Source organism: Kryptolebias marmoratus, linkage group LG9 (genome assembly GCF_001649575.2).
Source record: "Kryptolebias marmoratus isolate JLee-2015 linkage group LG9, ASM164957v2, whole genome shotgun sequence".
Lineage (NCBI taxonomy): Eukaryota > Metazoa > Chordata > Actinopteri > Cyprinodontiformes > Rivulidae > Kryptolebias > Kryptolebias marmoratus.
In genome coordinates this window covers 21957658-21976457 of record NC_051438.1, presented here as the reverse complement: position 1 = coordinate 21976457, position 18800 = coordinate 21957658, and the positions used below count along the sequence as shown (strand labels likewise).

The 18800-nt window shown below is 40.4% G+C and overlaps 2 protein-coding genes across 6 annotated transcripts; both read right to left on the bottom strand.

Moving 5' to 3' along the window:
* Positions 1 to 320: 320 nt before the first annotated feature.
* On the bottom strand, positions 321 to 4389 carry nkrf (NFKB repressing factor). The gene is made up of 3 exons (XM_017408017.3): positions 3998 to 4389; positions 3529 to 3653; positions 321 to 2857 (listed from the first exon to the last, which is right to left on the bottom strand). Exons 2-3 carry the CDS (start codon positions 3617 to 3619, stop codon positions 624 to 626), a joined length of 2325 nt encoding a protein of 774 aa, XP_017263506.1. The 5' UTR covers positions 3620 to 3653; positions 3998 to 4389; the 3' UTR covers positions 321 to 623.
* A 1044-nt stretch (positions 4390 to 5433) lies between these two features.
* On the bottom strand, positions 5434 to 18436 carry sept6 (septin 6). 5 transcript variants are annotated; one of them, XM_017408356.3, is made up of 11 exons: positions 18407 to 18436; positions 16691 to 16805; positions 14878 to 15073; positions 13936 to 14122; positions 12582 to 12743; positions 11958 to 12054; positions 10610 to 10778; positions 10384 to 10516; positions 10105 to 10295; positions 9221 to 9268; positions 7461 to 8395 (listed from the first exon to the last, which is right to left on the bottom strand). In XM_017408356.3, the coding sequence occupies exons 1-10, from the start codon at positions 18434 to 18436 to the stop codon at positions 9265 to 9267; spliced, it is 1284 nt and encodes a 427-aa protein (XP_017263845.1). In that variant the 3' UTR covers positions 7461 to 8395; positions 9221 to 9264. The 5 variants fall into 5 exon arrangements, with proteins under 5 accessions (XP_017263843.1, XP_037833234.1, XP_037833235.1 ...); XM_017408354.3 differs by lacking the exons at positions 7461 to 8395; positions 9221 to 9268 and adding an exon at positions 5434 to 6590; XM_037977306.1 differs by lacking the exons at positions 7461 to 8395; positions 9221 to 9268 and adding an exon at positions 6598 to 7150.
* Between the last annotated feature and the right edge of the window lie 364 nt (positions 18437 to 18800).

Sequence of the window (18800 nt, the reverse complement as noted above, 5' to 3'; positions counted from 1 at the left end):
AGTCCGTTAGTGATTATCAGTTTGACTTTATTCAGTACTTACAGTTGTGAAAACAAACAGACAGGCTAACTGGACTCACACAAACATCTCACATTTAACAAAGACCACAGTTTGTAAAGAGAAGACTTTCTGATCACTGATACAGTTGGCAGAAAAATCTCCAAATTGTTGGAAAAGCAAATGATGGAAGTATTGCTGAATACGGATACGTCACTACAGTGAGAGCTCCTACCTACTGTTAGATGTTAATGCCGCTCTGATCCTTGTCTTTAATGAGTCAACTGTCAGTGTTTTTGATAAAGCAAAAAAAAAAAAGCTGCATATTCTGCCATGTTCATAATCTAAACATTCTTTTTTTTTTTAACAATTTTTTTTTTTATTAAAGTAACAAATAGAAATCGGGACGTAATCCCACGAAGCATCGACTACAAGCTCTGATGACGAAACAAATTACATCCTACAGTCTCCTGCTGGAGCAGAAGTGTTCATTGTAAAGAAATGCAAAAACCATTAGTTAACCTCTGTGTGTTAGAAATTGGTCACACTATGACAGAGAGCAGATACACTCGTGATATGTTTAAAAGTCCAACTTGATGGAAATTTGCTTATGTTTTCCATGCATTTTAATGAGAGGCCTGAGGTTTGACAAGCTCGTATCGTCCCACCTGTCCTTCCTGTAAAAGCTGGCCAATCAGCTGGTCTTTCTGTACTTTCCGACTGACGACAAGGAACCGCTGCCGGCCCTGTCCGTACGACTTGCTTCGGAGGCCATATTTCTGGGAAATCTGGTGAATCTGCTTGCGTTCGTCGTTGGTGAGTTCGTTGGAGAATCGAAGGTCGTCCGTTCGGTCTGAACTGGCGTAGTTGCGAATGATGTCCTCGATGTCACGCTTGCTGAGCTGGTTTCCCGTCTTGTCCATGTCCATGCCCAAACCTTCTCTGGAAAACTGCTCCTTCACTCTGATTGGTTCTGCGATGCCTTCCCCGTCTCGGCCCAGACCTCCGCCTTTCCAGCCCATCTTGCGGAGCAGCTGGTTCCCGATGTTGTCCTCCTTGATCTCCTGCTTCATGGCCTCCTCACCCGAGCGAGCCAGAATCTGGGAACGGGATATAGTGTCTGTGTGTCCCTCCTTCCTCAGGTTGGATTTGACTACAGCCTGGGTCTGTCTCAAAGTGGCTAAAGCTTCGTTTGCTGCAATGTGCTTCACTATTTTCTTTGGCCCGATTCCTGCAGCAACGTATTGTCCTTCAAGGTAAACTTCGCACTTCCAGCGATGATCAGGCAGAACTGAGAACTTGTAATCAGCAGTCACTTTATTAAACTGAGCGGTGTCGTTGATGATGCAGATTGCGTTGTCAGAGTTCTCCAAAATCACCAGCTCACTCAGCTGTTTCTTTCTGTTACCCTGTGGCCCAAAACCTTCGCTAGAATCAAACTGGTTATTTCCTCTGAAGTACTGCGACTGTTGCTGCTGCTGTTCTCTGTGTGCTTGGTTCATGCGAAGTTTTCTCACCGCTTCTTCGGCCGCTGCGTGCTTTGAGCTCTTTTTCGATCCCGTCGCCTGCGCCACCAGCTCATCCTGCAGGAAAACTCTGCACAGCCACAAGTTGTTGGGTAGCTGTTCAAACTTGTAGTCGATCTTCATGCGATTGAAAGCATTAGAGTTGTTCAAAATGCAGATGGCGTCATGAGCGTTGTCCATAACCACAAACTCTGTCCAGTGTTTATGTCTGTCAGGCTCATACTGACCCTTAGAGCTGGGCGCTGGTTTATCTTCTGGGTTCCGGAGTGCGGGTAGAAATGCTGGTGTCGGGCTGTGCATCTGGCACACAACCATGTCGTTGACCATTAAGTGTCTGTATTTACGCTGCACAACACGAACCTCAACTGGTTTTAGGAAAAGTTTTACAGCCTGCTCAGAAGCCCGGTCCCTCGCTCCATTTTTACTGCCGGAGTATCCCGTAGCCAGATACACACCCTGACATCTCAGCTCACAGGCATAACCATCCGTCGGTACTTTTCTGTTCTTTGGCAGGTCAGCCTGAGGAATATCCTTCAGGTTGACATAAATGTACTCAGGGTTGGTTTTGCAAGCCTGGATGCTGCGGCTCAGCATAAAATTATAGTTTGGTGAGTCACTCCCAGTTATTAAAACAGGGTCCCTGAAGGCAGCAGCCAGTGCATTACCAACATTAACAATCAGCCTTTGCTTTTCAGCTAATGTGGGTTGAGATATTGGAAGAGGCTGCAAAGATCCAGAATGAGACACATTAGGACTGCTCCTCCCTGGGCTGTTATAGACTCTGCTAAAAGGCCCGCTCAGTGACGGTCTGTCCTGATGACCGAAGCCTATACCCTGACGTCCTGAATCCCAGGTTCCAGGTCTGCTCGCTCCCCCATACCCATTGTATCTGTTGGGTTTGCTATAAGAGTCCAAACTGTGAGAAGAGGTGTGGGCTTCGTACTTGGCTGTGTAGTCATGCTGTGTTTTTGTCATGAAATTTAAAGAAAGCCCCCGACTTCCGTAACCTAGTCCACTAGTGCCACCTGAGGAAATCTCTCTGTCTCTATCCCTGTCCCTGTGGGAACCCCAAAAGTCACTTGAGTGAGATGGCACACGATCAAAAGCAGGCCTGAGGGAAGAGAAGCCATGCGCTCTGCTGCTGCTGTAGGAGGAGGAGTGCTGAGAGTCCCGCTGTCTCGTCCCATACGACTCACTCCTCCTGCGCTCCTTATCGTTCTCCTTCTCATCAGTGCCAGTCCCTCCGCTGCTTCCACCACTGACAAAGTGCACGGGTTCAAAGCGAGGTCTGGAACCAAATTTTGTGATAGGCATTTTCCTCATGGGCTCGTCTCCTGCAATAACAAGACTTTGTGTTAGAAAACAAACAATCTCGTCAAAATCAGTTGGCTCATGGTTGTATCAGGACAATAATGTCTGCTTAAAATGTTTTGCTAAAAAAATATGCCTAATATATATTTTTTTAGAAGACTGCAAAAAATTGCACCCTCCAAATGTTTGAAAGTATAGCTATAAACATTCTCCAAAATATTAAAAACTGGCTTTACGCGGAGTAAGATTTAGCAGGATTCATTTCAAGACAAGACACTTAAGGGCCTAGTATAATACACAATACTGTGCAAAAGTCTTGAGCCAACCTTCATTACTTTTCTTTCTATATTTTTGTTGTAATATCTTTCAATTTATTTTGAGAAATTGTTCCCTGAGGGGAATTTTTTTTCCTACTAGTTTTCAGTCCAGTCTTTGCACATGACCATGACCACAAAATTATTGACAGCAGAATAACACCATCCAACATGTGTGTTCTTCAAAAATAAGACAAAAAACAAACAAACAAACAAACAAAAAACAACAGTAACAAAGACCTGAGAGATGCGTCTGGCCCTTCAGTTGTATGTGTGTGCTATTTAGAAAGTCTGGGTATATTATAAAAATCAATAAGAAACATTTCATGATACATAACAATAAAACCAAGAATTTAAACCACAAACACAACACAACTCACGGCCATCAGAAGATGAAGGTCTCTTTTTTGCTTCAGAACCAGGACTTGGGTCAAAAGAGGGCATTTCGCCAGAGTCGATCCCTTCTGCCATCACCTGCACCGATCACATCAAACCCAGGCCATCCCTGTTTTTAGAGACAAAGATATGGGATAGTATTAGAAGGAAAAAAGGGTAAGATATCAAAGCATCTGAGAATATTTAATGAATAAATGTCCATGCTGTCTTTAGTGGCACCACTTGCAAGAATAGGCAGGCTGAAATACATATTAGCCAAAAACGTGATACTGATGAATGGATTTCACAAAGGTAGTGTGTTAAAAAGCAGCAAAAACAGTCTAATTTGAGCCAACATCAGACTTTGGCAGAGTGACGCAGTCGGTCCATCTATGACATGTAAACACGTTTAGCAAGCCGGATGTTTACATTTAATGGCACATGTCTGATTAGTTAATTTTACGGTGTTATTACCTTAAGGTGTAGCCTTTAGTCCTGCTTATACTTCTGTCATTCAACCGAGCAGGAGATAGTTTATTATCGTTACGATCCACCGACTAATATCCTGCTAGCGTCTGCTAGCCAGCTACCATTGACAACCCACTATAAGCTGCTGCTAGCATTAGCCACCAAGCTAACCCAGCAACCGCTCCAACAGCAGCGGGTTGTTTTTATAAAGTTATCGGACTCATCGCGGACTATAAAGAGGCCGACATGCCAGTTTTTTACATTTTAAACGGGACTCCCGGAGACTTGTAAAAACGTAGCGCTACTGATACACATTTATCCAATAGGAAGCGTCCATTTTCTGGTCCCTGCTACAGGAAAATCATGGCGTCTATCACCGCACTGACCCAGAATCCTTTGCGCCGGTGTTATGCCGAGGAACGCGTGCCCTGTCGCGAGAGCGCGCGTCGCTCTAAGCTCTCGCCTATCGCTGAGGAAACGGACAGAAATATGACCAACGAGGCAACTTTCTAAAATATTCGTAATGTTATCATGTTTCTCACCCACGAACATCTTAAAAAGGTGGGATGTTTTTGGCAGATTAATTTAAATAAAAACGGTTTTGACACCTTTATCGAGACACACGACAGGACATGCGTTTTTCGGCATAACACCGGCCAGCTTTCTGCCAGAGCGCATTTAGGTTATTCACGCAAATGTGCGTTGTTTACAAATAATCCGAACAATCATTTTCTGGTTATGTTTATGTCAGTTTCATTTATAGCCTTCTTACAAATATATTATCCGTTTTCTTTCCTGCATCGTTTTAACTCATTTATTAAACATTCTGTGGGCAGTATCTGCACTTTGGTTCACATAATTGACAAACAATAAAAAAAAAAAAATGCAATAACCACCTTAGATTGAATTTGAAAGCATGTGCCTTTATATTACAATCAGTTGTAAATAATTGCTTGACTACATCTTGATAAACTGTGTTAATAAAACTTAAATATACATTAAAGTACGCCTGAGACTAAATATAAATGTTTCCATAATGAAAATATGACTGAAATTTGCATTATTATTACTATTAGTAGTAGTAGTAGTGTTAAAGGCACATTACATTTTGAAGTAATTCCAAATTAATTATTCCACTTAAGATTACAAATATTTCATTTTTAAATATAGTTGTTTTACACAAAATATCAGAGGAAAACTTTTATTTGACATATAAAATTCATTACTTGGTAAATAGTACAACAGCTGCATTTTCTTATAAGCAAACTCATATACACCAGTCAGCCATAACATTATTACCACCTGCTTAACAAAGCAAAGGCCTGTCAGGGCTAAGCAGGAAATCTGACTTCATAGTTCACCTCTAAGATCCAATAGGTCAGAATTTTAGGAAGCAGGATGAGACTTCAGACTTGAATTATGAAAGAAAGACAAAGGCTTTATAAACTGGGGTTATTTTTTATTCAAAATGTACATCAATGGAATCAAACTAAAGAATACTGAATAATTCGTAGTGTTGAAAAGGTTTTGACTACGAGAGGTGATGACTGATGCTAGAAAAATGTACGGCAAATCTGGACACCAAAATGTCACTTTACACTCAGAATCACATCCAAACATCATAGGTAATAAACAACAAATCTCCACTTCAATACACAAAATATATCCTTATAAATTATATAAATGCACGAGTATTTTAATACTCTTATCTGGGCTTCTGTTCAACAATATCTCATACTAACATTTGGCAAAGTTGGAGCTTAAATCATAGGACAGAGCGAGTTCTACAATAAATAAATGCACCATTTTATAAGAAAATAGCAATGAAAGTAACAGACTGAAAAGGCTGAGTTGTTCAAGGAGTAAAAACCAGAAGGTAATAGATCACAGCAGTAGTTGAATTAAATTAAAAAGCATGCAAAGTATAGAATAGGCTGGTGAATATTAAAGCACGACGTGTAATAAAAGCCCCTGACATGTGACCTTCATGGTATTCAACAGTGGCATGTAAACATGGGAACCAAATGCTTTGGCTTTTCTATCATTTTACTTAAATGTGCACAAAATGTACTTAAAAGCCAAATATTTTAAGTCTGAATTAAATTCAAGAAAAAAAACAATTTTTTAAATGATTTCATCCATTAAGTCTTCTGTCCTCAATTTGTTTCAAAGAGCAAACCTTCATTTTTTTTTCTCTGTGGTGTTTTTAATGTATTTAAAATCTTTTTAAATGATGAGTGCATATATTTATATTTATATATAGTGCAGGTCATGTTAATTAGAAAAAAAAACAAAACAAAAATTTACCTGTGAATCCTGAAATTGTATGATCCCCTCCTGAAAACTCTCTCTGTACATTAAGACATAATAGCAGATTTTGTTCTGTACCTGGTTCCCCACCTGCCCAGGTCCAGGAGCTTCATTAGGTGGTCAGAAATACCATGCAAGTCCACATAAGGCCATACTTAACAAAAGGAGATGCGATGAGGAGAATAAAAGGTTGATACAACGAGAAAAAAAACAAGAAGAGGTAAAGGGTTCTTAGTTCTTGCTGAAGCTGAAATCCCCTCTTCAGGTGGTCAAGACAGATTAAAAGAAGCTAAAGAGACAAAGAGAAACAAAGCCAGGAGTTAGAGAACTGAACAAACCCCCAGAAAAAGATTCAGAAGGGAATCTGAGGAAGAGAAAAGCTTCAGGTTTGATCATCATATCCAAAACTATTATAGAAAAGTCTCAAAAGAAAGATAAAGTACATGAGAATACACCATGCCTACTCGATAAATCCCAAACGATAAAGTCAAATTAATATTGTGATGCAAATATTATCCAGCTACGACAGTAATTTCACACGTGTCTGTGTCGTTTCTGCGACAGCTGAAGTGGAAAACATGTTAGTCACAGCAACATCCAGCAGTACACAGGCAAAAGCAACGAGTGGAGAAAATTAGGTCGCTCAGGATGAGGTTAAAGCAGCAGCGAAGCACACAGATCATCCAACATTATAACGAAACGGGTAATGAATGAAAACCCTGAAGGACGGGGTCCACAAAGCCTCGGGTCACATTTGGGGGTACACAGACCCCCACCCCCACACCGAGGCCGGTCCCTTATCAAAGCTCGGGGGGGCTGAGGACCTACTCAGTGCAGAGCCACGGATTACTGCAAAGGAAACCACACAACACCAGTGAGCTGAAGCTTGGAGGCAGGCAAACGTCTCTTCTGCTGCTTTATTTGGAGCCTAACTGTGGACTCAAGAGATTTCAAACCACAGCAGATTTTTTTTTCCCATGACAAACCTGGCATTTGAAGTGGCACAAAAATAAAGTCAAACTGAGGTTAACGCTACGTAATGCAAACTATTTATCACTGCAATTCATCAGGAATCGTACGAAATTCATTACAAAATCCAAGCATTTCCACATGTTTATAACATGTTCTGTCATACACAATAATTGCTGCCACAGCTTCGTCATTTGGTGAAAAAATTGGCCTTTATTTTCTTCAGAAAATGTTCTTTTAACACTGATACAAACTTCTGTCTCAGTCAGGACAATGGACATCAGGACTATTTGACTTTTAATGTGCCCTTGTATAAAAAAATACAAAAAAGAAAGTTACAATTGCACTGACACTGATATATACTCCACAAAAACATCACATTTGGGTATAAAACAAAGTGCAAGTATAAAAGCTAATATAAGTATGCACATCAAACATGACAATGAATGAGGTATGGGAGAAGTGGCAAAGAAATTAGGCTCATGTCTACTCATGCATCAGGCTAAAGTGAAACTACATCAGAGACGCGTTTTAAGTGTCTACTTACATTTTAGGGAAAAGATTAGGATTAAGTATGCAAGCCTGAAGGAGTATATAATGGAAACTAAGAAATTTAAAAAAATCTAACAGATTTTAAGCACTCAGGTAACTTTTTTTTAGGTCTCAGTATCAGATGCATGTTTCTCTTTAGCCTCAACACATTTCTGCCCATCACATCTGTGGTCATGGATGTTTTCGTTTTGTTTTTGTTTTTTTAAAAAAAGCTCACATCATGCAAAGAAATGCTGAGCACATAAATATGGAATGTATTTCGTAAATTAGCATTAAGACAAAAAAAAGGACTCGAGCTGAATGATTGCTTGTGCGACACACAAAAAAAAATCCAACAAGCATCATTCAGAAAACAACCGGTGGCGTCAAATTTATAGCAATGCCCAACATCTTCCACAAAACCGCGGGGTGGGGGTGGGAGGTGGGGGCAGATATGTGTAGGGTGGAATTATGAGGTTTGAGTGCAGGTGAAGGTGAGGGAAGGAGAGGCTGTAAAGGATGATGGGAGTGGAAGCTCATTCACAGCAGGATTGCCACAAGGGAGGACTTTTTTTTTTCTACAGGAATCCTCAGCTGGAAATAAAAGAGAAGGGCTGTTAGTGGTTTCTGATATGTTAAAACAACACACAGTTGAACATCAGCATTAGCACCTAAGACAGCGTCTAGAAGAAAACATGCTTTAAAGGTAGTTTCATACGTGATGGTGCAAGTAAAGCTGACTACTTCTTTTGGTTTTCTTTGTAGGGGTTGTCAGCGTCTTGTTTTTTAAGCAACACTGAGATAAATTTACAGATCGCCAAAGTGAAATCTTTCATTCACTTCCACTCCCCCAAGTGGCCAAGACTCAAACACAGTTTGTTCTTTTGTATCCACCCAAGAGCAAAAGGGCGGGGTTGTCGTATGTCAGCAAAACATGTCATCTCTGAAAAACAACAACGCGCCCGGAGGCTGTTTGCTGCTCTGGTGTGACCCGCTGGTCTCAGCTCAGCCTTGAATGCTTCTTTGTGTGACGGTCGGGCCGGGTGGGAGCCACAAAAAGAGACTGTTGTGGTTTTAGGGGAGGCAGACGGAGCAGTGCATCAAATCGGTGTGTGGGGATCTAATAAACTGGCTGATTTAGAAGCTGGCAGCGCAGCGATAAATACTGCCAGCTCACAGATATGGTGGGAAAAGATGCTGCCATGAAGTACTGCAAGTCAGCCAGAAATCTAAATAATAAGTCTCCAGACTGCTGAATTTACCCCGTTTTGTGTAAATGCAAATATTCAGAAGTACTCGTCTTTTAACACTGAGTTTTGACATTCAAGTTAACTTATGTACAATTTTAATTTATATTTGGATTCAATTTCAAGTTGATTTTTTTATTATTTGTGCTGTAACTCAAGAAGGGAGCCTTACCAGAAAAAGGTGCCTCATGCAGCATGCAGCAAGTGTGGGAGGAGTTAACTGGAAAACATTAGGGATGCGACAAAGGTGACACGTGCGCTCAGAAAACATTTCATCTACATAACAAGCAGAAACAATTAGCTGTGTCTCCTTGGGGACTACTAAGACCCAACATTCACCTGAAGGTTAAAAGCGAACACACACACAGTTAGCATCTGGTTAGACCTCCCCACGTGTGCCGGCTCGACTCGCACACAGCAGCATCAACGCTCGTAAAGAGGCACAAGTGGTCGTGAAGAAAATAAAAGTACAAGAAAATGATAAAGGAATCCTCTCAGTGCAAGTGTCTGCTTTCTTTTCTAAACAGGCACATCTGGTTTACAACACAACCAGGAGTTTATGAGCAGCAATGTCAGCATCTTACGGAAGACATGGTTCAACACATCTGGCTGCACATGTTGATTAAGACTCGTTATTAAAAACTGATTCATTTGACGCGTCGTTTAATTAAATTACTGGTGAAAACTTCTTCAGATATACAAATAATAGATGTGAACATGTGAGTATTGATCATAAAGGCTGCAAAATAAGTGACAGGTAAACAAAGCTGCTTTTTCTTTAATTGAAGCTGAAATAGTAATCTTTTTGAGTTCGTGACAAACTTCCAACTGCAGCTCTGTTTCCACATGATGGATTTGATTTTTTTAACATTGATAATCCTAAATTTTGGCCAAAACTATCAACATGGAGTTTAGTGTTCACTATAGTCTGTTTTATTACAGAGGGGAAAAGATGAAGCATTCAGCTCTTACACAGAAATAAAGAGTGGAAACAGAACCTCCTAGTTGTCTGTGGGTGAAGACTCAGACTCAGACTCAGGGGGTTGTGATACTTACTTTTTCCTCTCTTTGTCCCTCTTCAGCGTGGTGGAGCCCCCTGCCTGCTGGGCTTGGTTCAGCAAAAGCTCTGCCGCAGTCTTTTTCTGTTTGAATATGTTGACTTCATCGTCTAGAGACTTCTTCTTCTCCTCCAGTTTCTTTTTCTCGTCCTGGTGGAGCTTCTTCAAGCGGTCAAACTTCTCGTGCAGCTGCGTCGCAGGGAAGAGAAACACAACTTTGGTGTTGATTGGGGAAAAAAAAAAAGAAGCAGAAACACGTTTTAAACAAGATATTTACCTCCTTCTCTGCTTCTTTGAGCTCGGCCTCCTTCTCTTTGACCCGCTGGACGAACATTTGCCTCATTTCTTCTTCCTTCTTCTGCAGTTCACCCATGAACTCGTTCCGCTTTGCCTCATAGGTCTCCTGCAGACTGGCTCAGGGAAAGGGGAAAGTAGGGAATAAAAACGATGCTGGGAGAAAGCGGAACAAACAAACAACCAAAGAGATCCAGGAGACATTTTACCTGAAGGGTTTGCTGTCAGGGTCCGTGTCTTTAAAGCCCATTTCCTCCAGCTTGCAGCGGCGGTAGAGCTCATAGTGGCGCGTGTGAGTCTGTTCCCGCAGGTCCTCCATGTTCACTCTAATCAGCATTTCCCGGAGTTTGACAAAATCACAGTGATTTTCATTTTCCACTGTGAGAAAAAACAAACGAAAAAGAGACTTGTTTGTTATACAAATAACACCAGTCAGCATCTTATCAAATATAAACTCATTTCACTGCCGTTCTACACCAAAATGCTGAACATTTATGCAAACTTGGAGAGTAAAATTAAAGACTGAATCCTTAAAGCAGCTTTAGTGCAAAGCAGAGCAGCTTAATTTGTTACTGAACAAAACAGCACCCAGGGCAGGACATCCCTCTAAGGAGGAAGAAAAGGGACAAAGAGGCTCACAGTAACATTTAAAGAACAGAAAGACTTCCTGGTCAGTAGTGTTGGTTTAGCTATGTGTAGTCCTTGTCTAGAATCTGTGGATTAGTTTAAAAAAGAAAAAAGCTTCACCATTGTCTGGTAAAAGCACTGATAAACCTTTTGCCCTGGGAAAAAGAGTAAATAAAATAAACTGCAAGAGAGGCTTGAAAAATGTTACAAAGTCAAGATGTGTCACGCTTACAGACGAGTGGATGAGGTTATGGGTTTTTTTGATTTTGTGTTTTCCTGATTTTATTCACATCCCATCCCGTCCCAGTGTCAGAGTTGAGCGTAACAAGGGGTTATGCAAACATTATTTTGCTCTTTCTATTTCTTTCCTGTTATTCTTTTCTTCCCCAACATATTTTAGTTGTAGTCTCAATTTTTTTTGAATGAATGCAGAAACAGTATGTTGACTTTCGCAAATTCACCCTGCTGAGATGAATAAAAAAACAAAAAACAAAAGGGAAAATGCCTGCAATTTTTAGAATGGTGTGAAGACTTTATATTGTAAATCTCCACATGTATGAGTTAAAGGCATCCAAAATGTTGCTTCTTAATTTTTACATATCTCAAATATCTTTTATAATACCTCTAATCCTTGTGAAGTAAAAAATATTGATAGCGCAGTCTATTTAGAAGACATTAAACAACCTCCATTATAGACTCGTCAAGAAAATCAATACCAGATCAATAAAAAAGAAACATTAGTGAGTTTTCTTTTTTTAAGTGCAAAGAGCTGCTGCTGCTCTGATACACAGTCTAATGTTAGAGAGGATGCTGGAGCTAAATGAGGTTACATAACAGGTTATCAGTTGGGCTACAAAAAGCTTGCGAGAAGCAGTCCTGTCAAGGAAGCACATGCTTTTATTTCCTGCGCAGGATGTAGCTCAGGCTTACCTTGCACCGTCCCCCAGGGGTACTGCCGGGCCTTCACCATCTTATTCCCAATCTTCACTTCCTCGGTGCTCCCCACCACAGCAAAAGGCAAATGGCTCTGTGAAGAAGAGGGGAGGACGTACTGTCACTCCTGCAACTGAATCTGCAGACTTTTCTTAACTTCTGCAATAATACAAAAAGCTGACGGACACTAAAAAGAAATTCATATGTCCAAAAAATTTATATATATATATATATATATATATATATATATATATATGTTCACATTATGATAACTTGTAAAAGTCTGAACAACAAGGAAAGAGTTCACAGTCAGAAAGAGTTAGTTTAAATCATTTCTTTAGTTAAGGGTTAATAAACAACTGAATGTGGACACAGAGCTTGTTCCCACACTGCTGACTTCCTGAGTGAGACGACTGTGTGCCGCTTTAAAAAAAAAAAAATCCTCTCAACATCAGGAGGCTTCCAGACCACAAACGCCTGTTCTGACTCACATGACATGTTTTTATACTGATAAAACAAAAAGTAAATAGATATATGTGTGAACTTTTTCGCTGCTACAAATTAATCAAATTGTTGTTTATGAATGCAAACATTACACAGTCGATACAAATCTGGCCTCACGTTCATGGTGGAGTTGATTTCTGCCACAGACTCGTCATCGGTGGGGAACTGGTAGATCTGGACCCCGTTACTGACCAGCTCGCTGGTGATTTTGATTTTGAACTTGGCCAGTTCGCTCTTCGAGATGGCGTCTGACTTGGCAATGATTGGGATGATATTGACCTGAAAAAGACAAACAAGAAACACGGCTAAGCATAGACTGAATTAAAGGTTTCTTTCTGAAGGCACTGCCTCCATTTCTGTAGTCCAAATATAGAGAAGAGCAGAAGTATTTTTATAGAAGAGCTAAAAGTAAAACACGTTACTAATAAAAACTCTGAGGCTATAACTAAAAACACCTGGGTTTAACTAAAACAGCCCTTCCTTTTTCTTTGTTTCTCCTAACACTGCCTGTCCAAAAGTGTAGGATATTAAAATGTAAGTTTCATAAATAAGTGCTGCACAATAAGCAGTTCTATTTTCATTATTGCAACATAATTTATTACATTTCTTTACGTGTAGGATGACTGCAAAATGGGTCTTTTTGTATTGCAGACTTGTACACATTTATTAGAGATAAAAACAGCAAAGAAAGAAAGCAGAATTTCATCAAACAGTGTTAGAAGTCCTTTTTTTTTTGTTAAAACTCACACTTTTATTTAAATAAATACTGTAATATAGAGTAAAAGAGGCGAGAATGGAACAAAAAGGGTCATTCTGTAGTGAGCTCTTTATCTGGCTTTCGGAAAATGTGAATTTCACTCCCACACAACATTTTTTTCACTCTCCCAAACTATTTGTTCTCTAAAATGTGAACCCCCGTAACAAATGGCAATGGATGATCAGGGTCGTGCGAACAAAAACATGTCAGCACATTTATAAGTCTGGTAAAGGTTCAGTTTCTTGCTCACAGATCTTCCAGCAGAGCACGGCTCGGATGTTTAAACACAGAGAGCCCTGCTCCGGATCACACAGTTGGGAGGGCTGGCTTGAGTTCACAGCTGCTCTGGCAAACACCACAAACACGCCTTTTTGTCCAAACAGCAAAGAGGTTCATGCAAATAAGCCGAGGAGAGGAGCTCACAGGATGCAGGCAGCAGTCCCCGAGCAGACTGCATTTCACAGCTGACCTACACTGACGCCGTAACAGAACCAGAACCGACGTGCATTCAAGAAAATGACCCAGAAAAGATTTGCAACTCGTGACTTGAGCAGGCAAATCAAATGCATCCAACATGCATGCAGGGCCTACAACATATTTATACCAAGCTACGTTAAAGACATTTGGGATATAAAAGTTAATCTGCGCAACTATTTTCACTCAGCAATAAAAAAAAATTAAATAAACAGTTTTATCAAATGGAGCAAAGCTCACCTTGCTATCGAGTTTTTTCATTGTCACCAGGTCCAGAGATTTCAGCGAGTGTCCCGTCGGAGCGATGAAGTACAAGCATGCGTGGATGCGGGTGTCGTGGTAGCTGTGTAGTGTGCGCTTGATTTTCAGCTCCTCCTGCAGGTAAGCCTCAAACTGGGCATCGATGAACTCCACAATGGATTTGTAGCTGGACAACAGAGGAGGTGAAGCAATTTATTCTCACTCAATAAAAAAAACAAAACAAAAAAAAAGACGTTTACAAGATTTCCATTCATATCAAAACTTGAGTTTATTGCCTGACCATGAGCTGCAAACCTGAACTGGATATGTGCGATAAAATGAGGATATGAGAGAACAATAACCTTGTGTATCAAGAACAACAGGAAGATTCAAAAGGCATCCACCCTTTCCAGAGCACACACACACAGCATGTGGTCATAATATAGATGCTGCCTGCACAAGTTCACACGACTGTAAGAGTGGTTTTGTATAAAATCCATTTTAGTTCCTGGGGAATTCAAAATTTGAACAGCTTTGAAGTAACTGCAGCTTTTTCCTCACAGGGTTGTAGTTCACATGATATTGTCTTTTTCACATGGAAGGCAAGTTAGAAACTACCATTTGAAACAATAAGTTGGTAACAAAATCTTTAGACATGCGCAGAAAGACCTCAGGAATGTGATATCTTTCTAGGGAAAGGTTGGAAACCACCTATATCTAATGGCTCTTTTTAAATCCGGTGGTTCGAAACTATTATTCATCTTAGTGAATACAAATCAGACCTGAAAGATACCAGGAGCCAAAAAAGGCTTTAAGGACTCGGTTGTGAATGTGCATGATCAGAGGTGGGATACCTGATGACACACACACTGCTGCTTTACAAACAGAGCAGTATTATTAAAAAATCTGTCTGCTAGAGTCAAATACTCCTTTTTCTTTTACCTGTCCTCCTTATTAATCTGGTCTCCAAAGCCCACTGTGTTGACGACAGTGAGTTTGAGGCGCACGTTACTCTCCTGCAGCTCGTAGGTGTAGGACTTCAGCGTGACTCCAGGCTGGTTATGCTGGGTGGGCTCCCCCTCGAACTTGGTGTTGAACAGCGTGTCCATCAGAGTGGACTTACCGAGACCCGTCTCACCTGCACAACGGGAATAAAAAGCAGAATGTTACTGGGATCTTCACTTGTATTGTTACAGAATTCAAATGACACCGTCCCTTTTACCTTCAAACACCGAAGAAACATCTATTAATACACCCTCCTGACTTCTTCACTAAAATAAATTTAGTAACGTTGGCCCTTTTTATTGTCAGTTTAAACTAAAATACCCCTGAAAGTTTAACAGACAAACATTTAATGACACTTAAATTTAAAAAAAAGCATTGAAGTCTTGAGTAGAAGACACACTGAAGATGCTTCAAAATAAAACTTTAAATAGAATTAATTGATAAATAAATAAGAGGAGAAGCAGCTTCAGTGTGATGTATTCTGACATGTATTCTGTTAGATGACTCGGATATAGAGCTCCCTCTGTCAGAACATCTATTTTTATTCTTCACAGCATGACCTACAGTCTGTGCTAGCTCGTTTTTACGAGAAATCTTTCTATGAACTGGATTTTTTCTCCTTTTTGTAAAAATCCAATAAATGAACACATAAGGGGTCAATGCTGCTTATTTCGGAGAAATTCACTACAGAGATATTTGTTTAAATCAGGCATCCTGTTTGAAGAGCTAGAAAGCCAGCTGCAAATCTTAGGATTAAAATAAATAAAGTTTGAAAAACAAAATCAATATCAGACCTAAATACAACAATAATTAATGTCAAACCAGTAAAAACTATAATATGTTTGATGGCATTTTCCGTACTAGATCTCCATACTGTTTACTTATCGCTATCTAGTAATTATATATGAAAATAAACCCTTATTACACTTAGGGTGTAACAAAGGGTCTACGCTATTTGACCCTTTGTTTGTAATTAATGCTTCATTGTAAAAAGGAAGAGGTTGGGAACTGACGGCACGTTATGAACTTTATTGAAGCTTTTTGTGTTTGTAGGGATGGGCAAAAATAAAAGACAGAAAATTAATAAAACAGAAAGGAGAGTACAATGTCACAATAACATGTTTTGGAAGCACAAAGCATTCCCAAATAACTATCAAATTAAAACACATACTTGATTGTTCTCTGGACTTTTGATGGGCTCCTCACAGGAACCTTATAATTCACATATTAAACCACATTTCAGCGTGCGCATCAAACAGCAACGCTGTGTTGCCTATTCAGGGTTTTCTCTATGTGCCAAGTTATTATTAGGGACACTTCCTTCCTATCATACAATAAACACAGTAACAATACAATTCACAGTTCCTGAAATGATCAACAAGTTTATTCGTAACATTTCTAACAGTGATATAACACAAACTAAACATTATCACCCTAATAATGCAAATATTTGGTGCTGAACTGTTGAAATAAGTTACATTAATTTCAGCAAGACACAAAAAACTGTCAAATGTGTATGACTGAATAAGTCAACTACTTAATAAGGCTGATGTTGCACAAACAGCTGAAGAATAAAACTAGAAGACAACGTCTGCTGTCCCCAAAAAAGTGCTTCTCATCAGAACCAAGAGCATCTTACTCATTTTGAAACTGAGCCTGTAGGCAGAATGTAAAACTGCTTCAGGAAAACAAACGAACTGGATTTAGACCTCCAGGACTAAGTAATAAAGCTAATGTTTGTCACACTCACCAACGCAGAGGATGTTGAAGCAAAAGCCGCGGTTGACAGACTTGTTGACCAGCTGGTCAGGCATACTGTCAAAGCCAACATGGCCTGCCAGAGGAACGCCACGAACTCCTTCGCCCTAAAAGCAAAAACGCATCAGTTGAATTTTCCACGTTGCATTGAAAAATCTCAGTGAAACCCAACGCGCCGATAGCCAAGGGCACGTTCAGAATGTTACTTAAAAACGTGCAAATCTCATTTTATTGTTCTTTGCAGATAAACGCCACCGCATTACCAAATTATCCGCCATACGTGAGAGTATGTGCCTGACTTCAGGTGCAGTCTCATTCACTTCCTGTTTTCTGAGCAGCCGTTCTCTTCCGTCAGTCAAGACAGTTTGAAACCACAATGTACATATACGGAAAGATAAAGTTGCTCGAGTCAGGTTGATTGTGATCTGTCACTAGAATCTTATTTTTTTCATTTTGGATTGGCATTTCCTTCACTGATTCGACATTACACTAAAAGCAACGGTGTAAATGCGGTTATTGAACGTGCGTGGGGGTGTAAAGCTGGTAGTAGGCATCTTGATCAGTGTGATTCTTGGTTCTGCTGCCTACATTTATATTAGGAGCTGCGGGGAAGCAAAGAATGTACATCAGATGCCAGAAGCAAAAGCTCTCCACCAGCTAAACCTCAAACAAACCGGCCATTATGTGGCTTAACATAACACAGCCTAGTTGTCCAATTTGGTGAGGACTTTTAAGAGGGAAAAATACTCCAAGGATAAATTTAAAACAACCCAAGCAGGATGGTGCTGCTGGACAGTTGGGGGATTATTTAGATGGTTGAAACTGAGCGTGAACAGCTGTGTGGAAATCTTGAGGGCAATGTGTCTCAACAAACAGGCTTTATGATGTTCAGCTGCAAGCACAACATTCCTAAAATCATCCCCTCTTTTCATGAGACTCAAAGCCAAGCAGCACACAGCCGGTTCTATTCATTGGGCCACAAAGGGATCTCAAACTGCACAACCTTGCTATTCCAAGCACTCCCTCCGGGTTAAGTGGCTTCCTTTTTCTCCTTAAAAAGCAAGCAGGGCACACAGGGTATATTTTTTTTTCCCAGTCTGTAGTCTGTAGTCGTTTGTGTGTGGATCCGTATTGCCCACATTTTTCACGTAATTAAGACAACGCCCGTGTGAAAGTTAACGGGACTGGAGTGAAACACCATAACGGAAACGAGCGCCGACGCCGAGCCGAAATGGGGGGGCTCTTTGAGAATGAATGGCCTGCCGACGGTGTCGACCCATCGTCCTACTACGAGACACAATTTACTACGTTCAATTTAACACCTTAAAGGCGCCATTTCGTTTGCAGTTTGATTTGAAGCTAACGACTGTAGCGCAGGAAATCAAAGGCGCCGCAAATAAAAATTCTCGGAATAGGAAAATATCGGCGAAAAAAAGCTCCGAGCACAACCTTCTTTTAAAATCAAATGCCCAATATAATTCTGACGTTTCGCAATCTCGTTATTAAAAGCAATAATGTGATTAATCTAATGTCGGTACGCTACGGTGAATATTATGGAAATGGCGAGGGGAAGACGGGTGTTAGCAAGCAGGCTAAACCCACCTACCCCTATTTCTTTTTTACATAAATCATAAATTGCTAGATATAATTTTTTGGGAAATTTTAATACACGTGATGACAGCATCCTGGAACACAACAGGATACTTACAGCTTGCCTTGCTATCTCAGTTGACGCCATGGTGAGTGCAGTTAGCTGGAGGAAGAACCCTCTACCGCTCTGACTTTAGCAAGGGAAGCTGCACCGACTGCACAGAAAGCTAGGAACGTACCATTTCGCCGAGGCATTTCGCGCACGATGCATAGAAAATAACTGAAATCTTAATCCCAACACTAATACAACGATTAACAAATACGGCTTCTATCGCGGGAGACGCCTTCTAAATAACGGTGGAAGGGTTAAAAAAGACGATGAAATTAATCAACCCAACCCACAGAATGCTGTCATGGTTCCGTCTGTAATGAATGGTAGTAAATGGCAGTTACAAACGGAGACGCGTCGACTTCATTAAATTTACGAACAGCCATAAACACATGGCATTTAC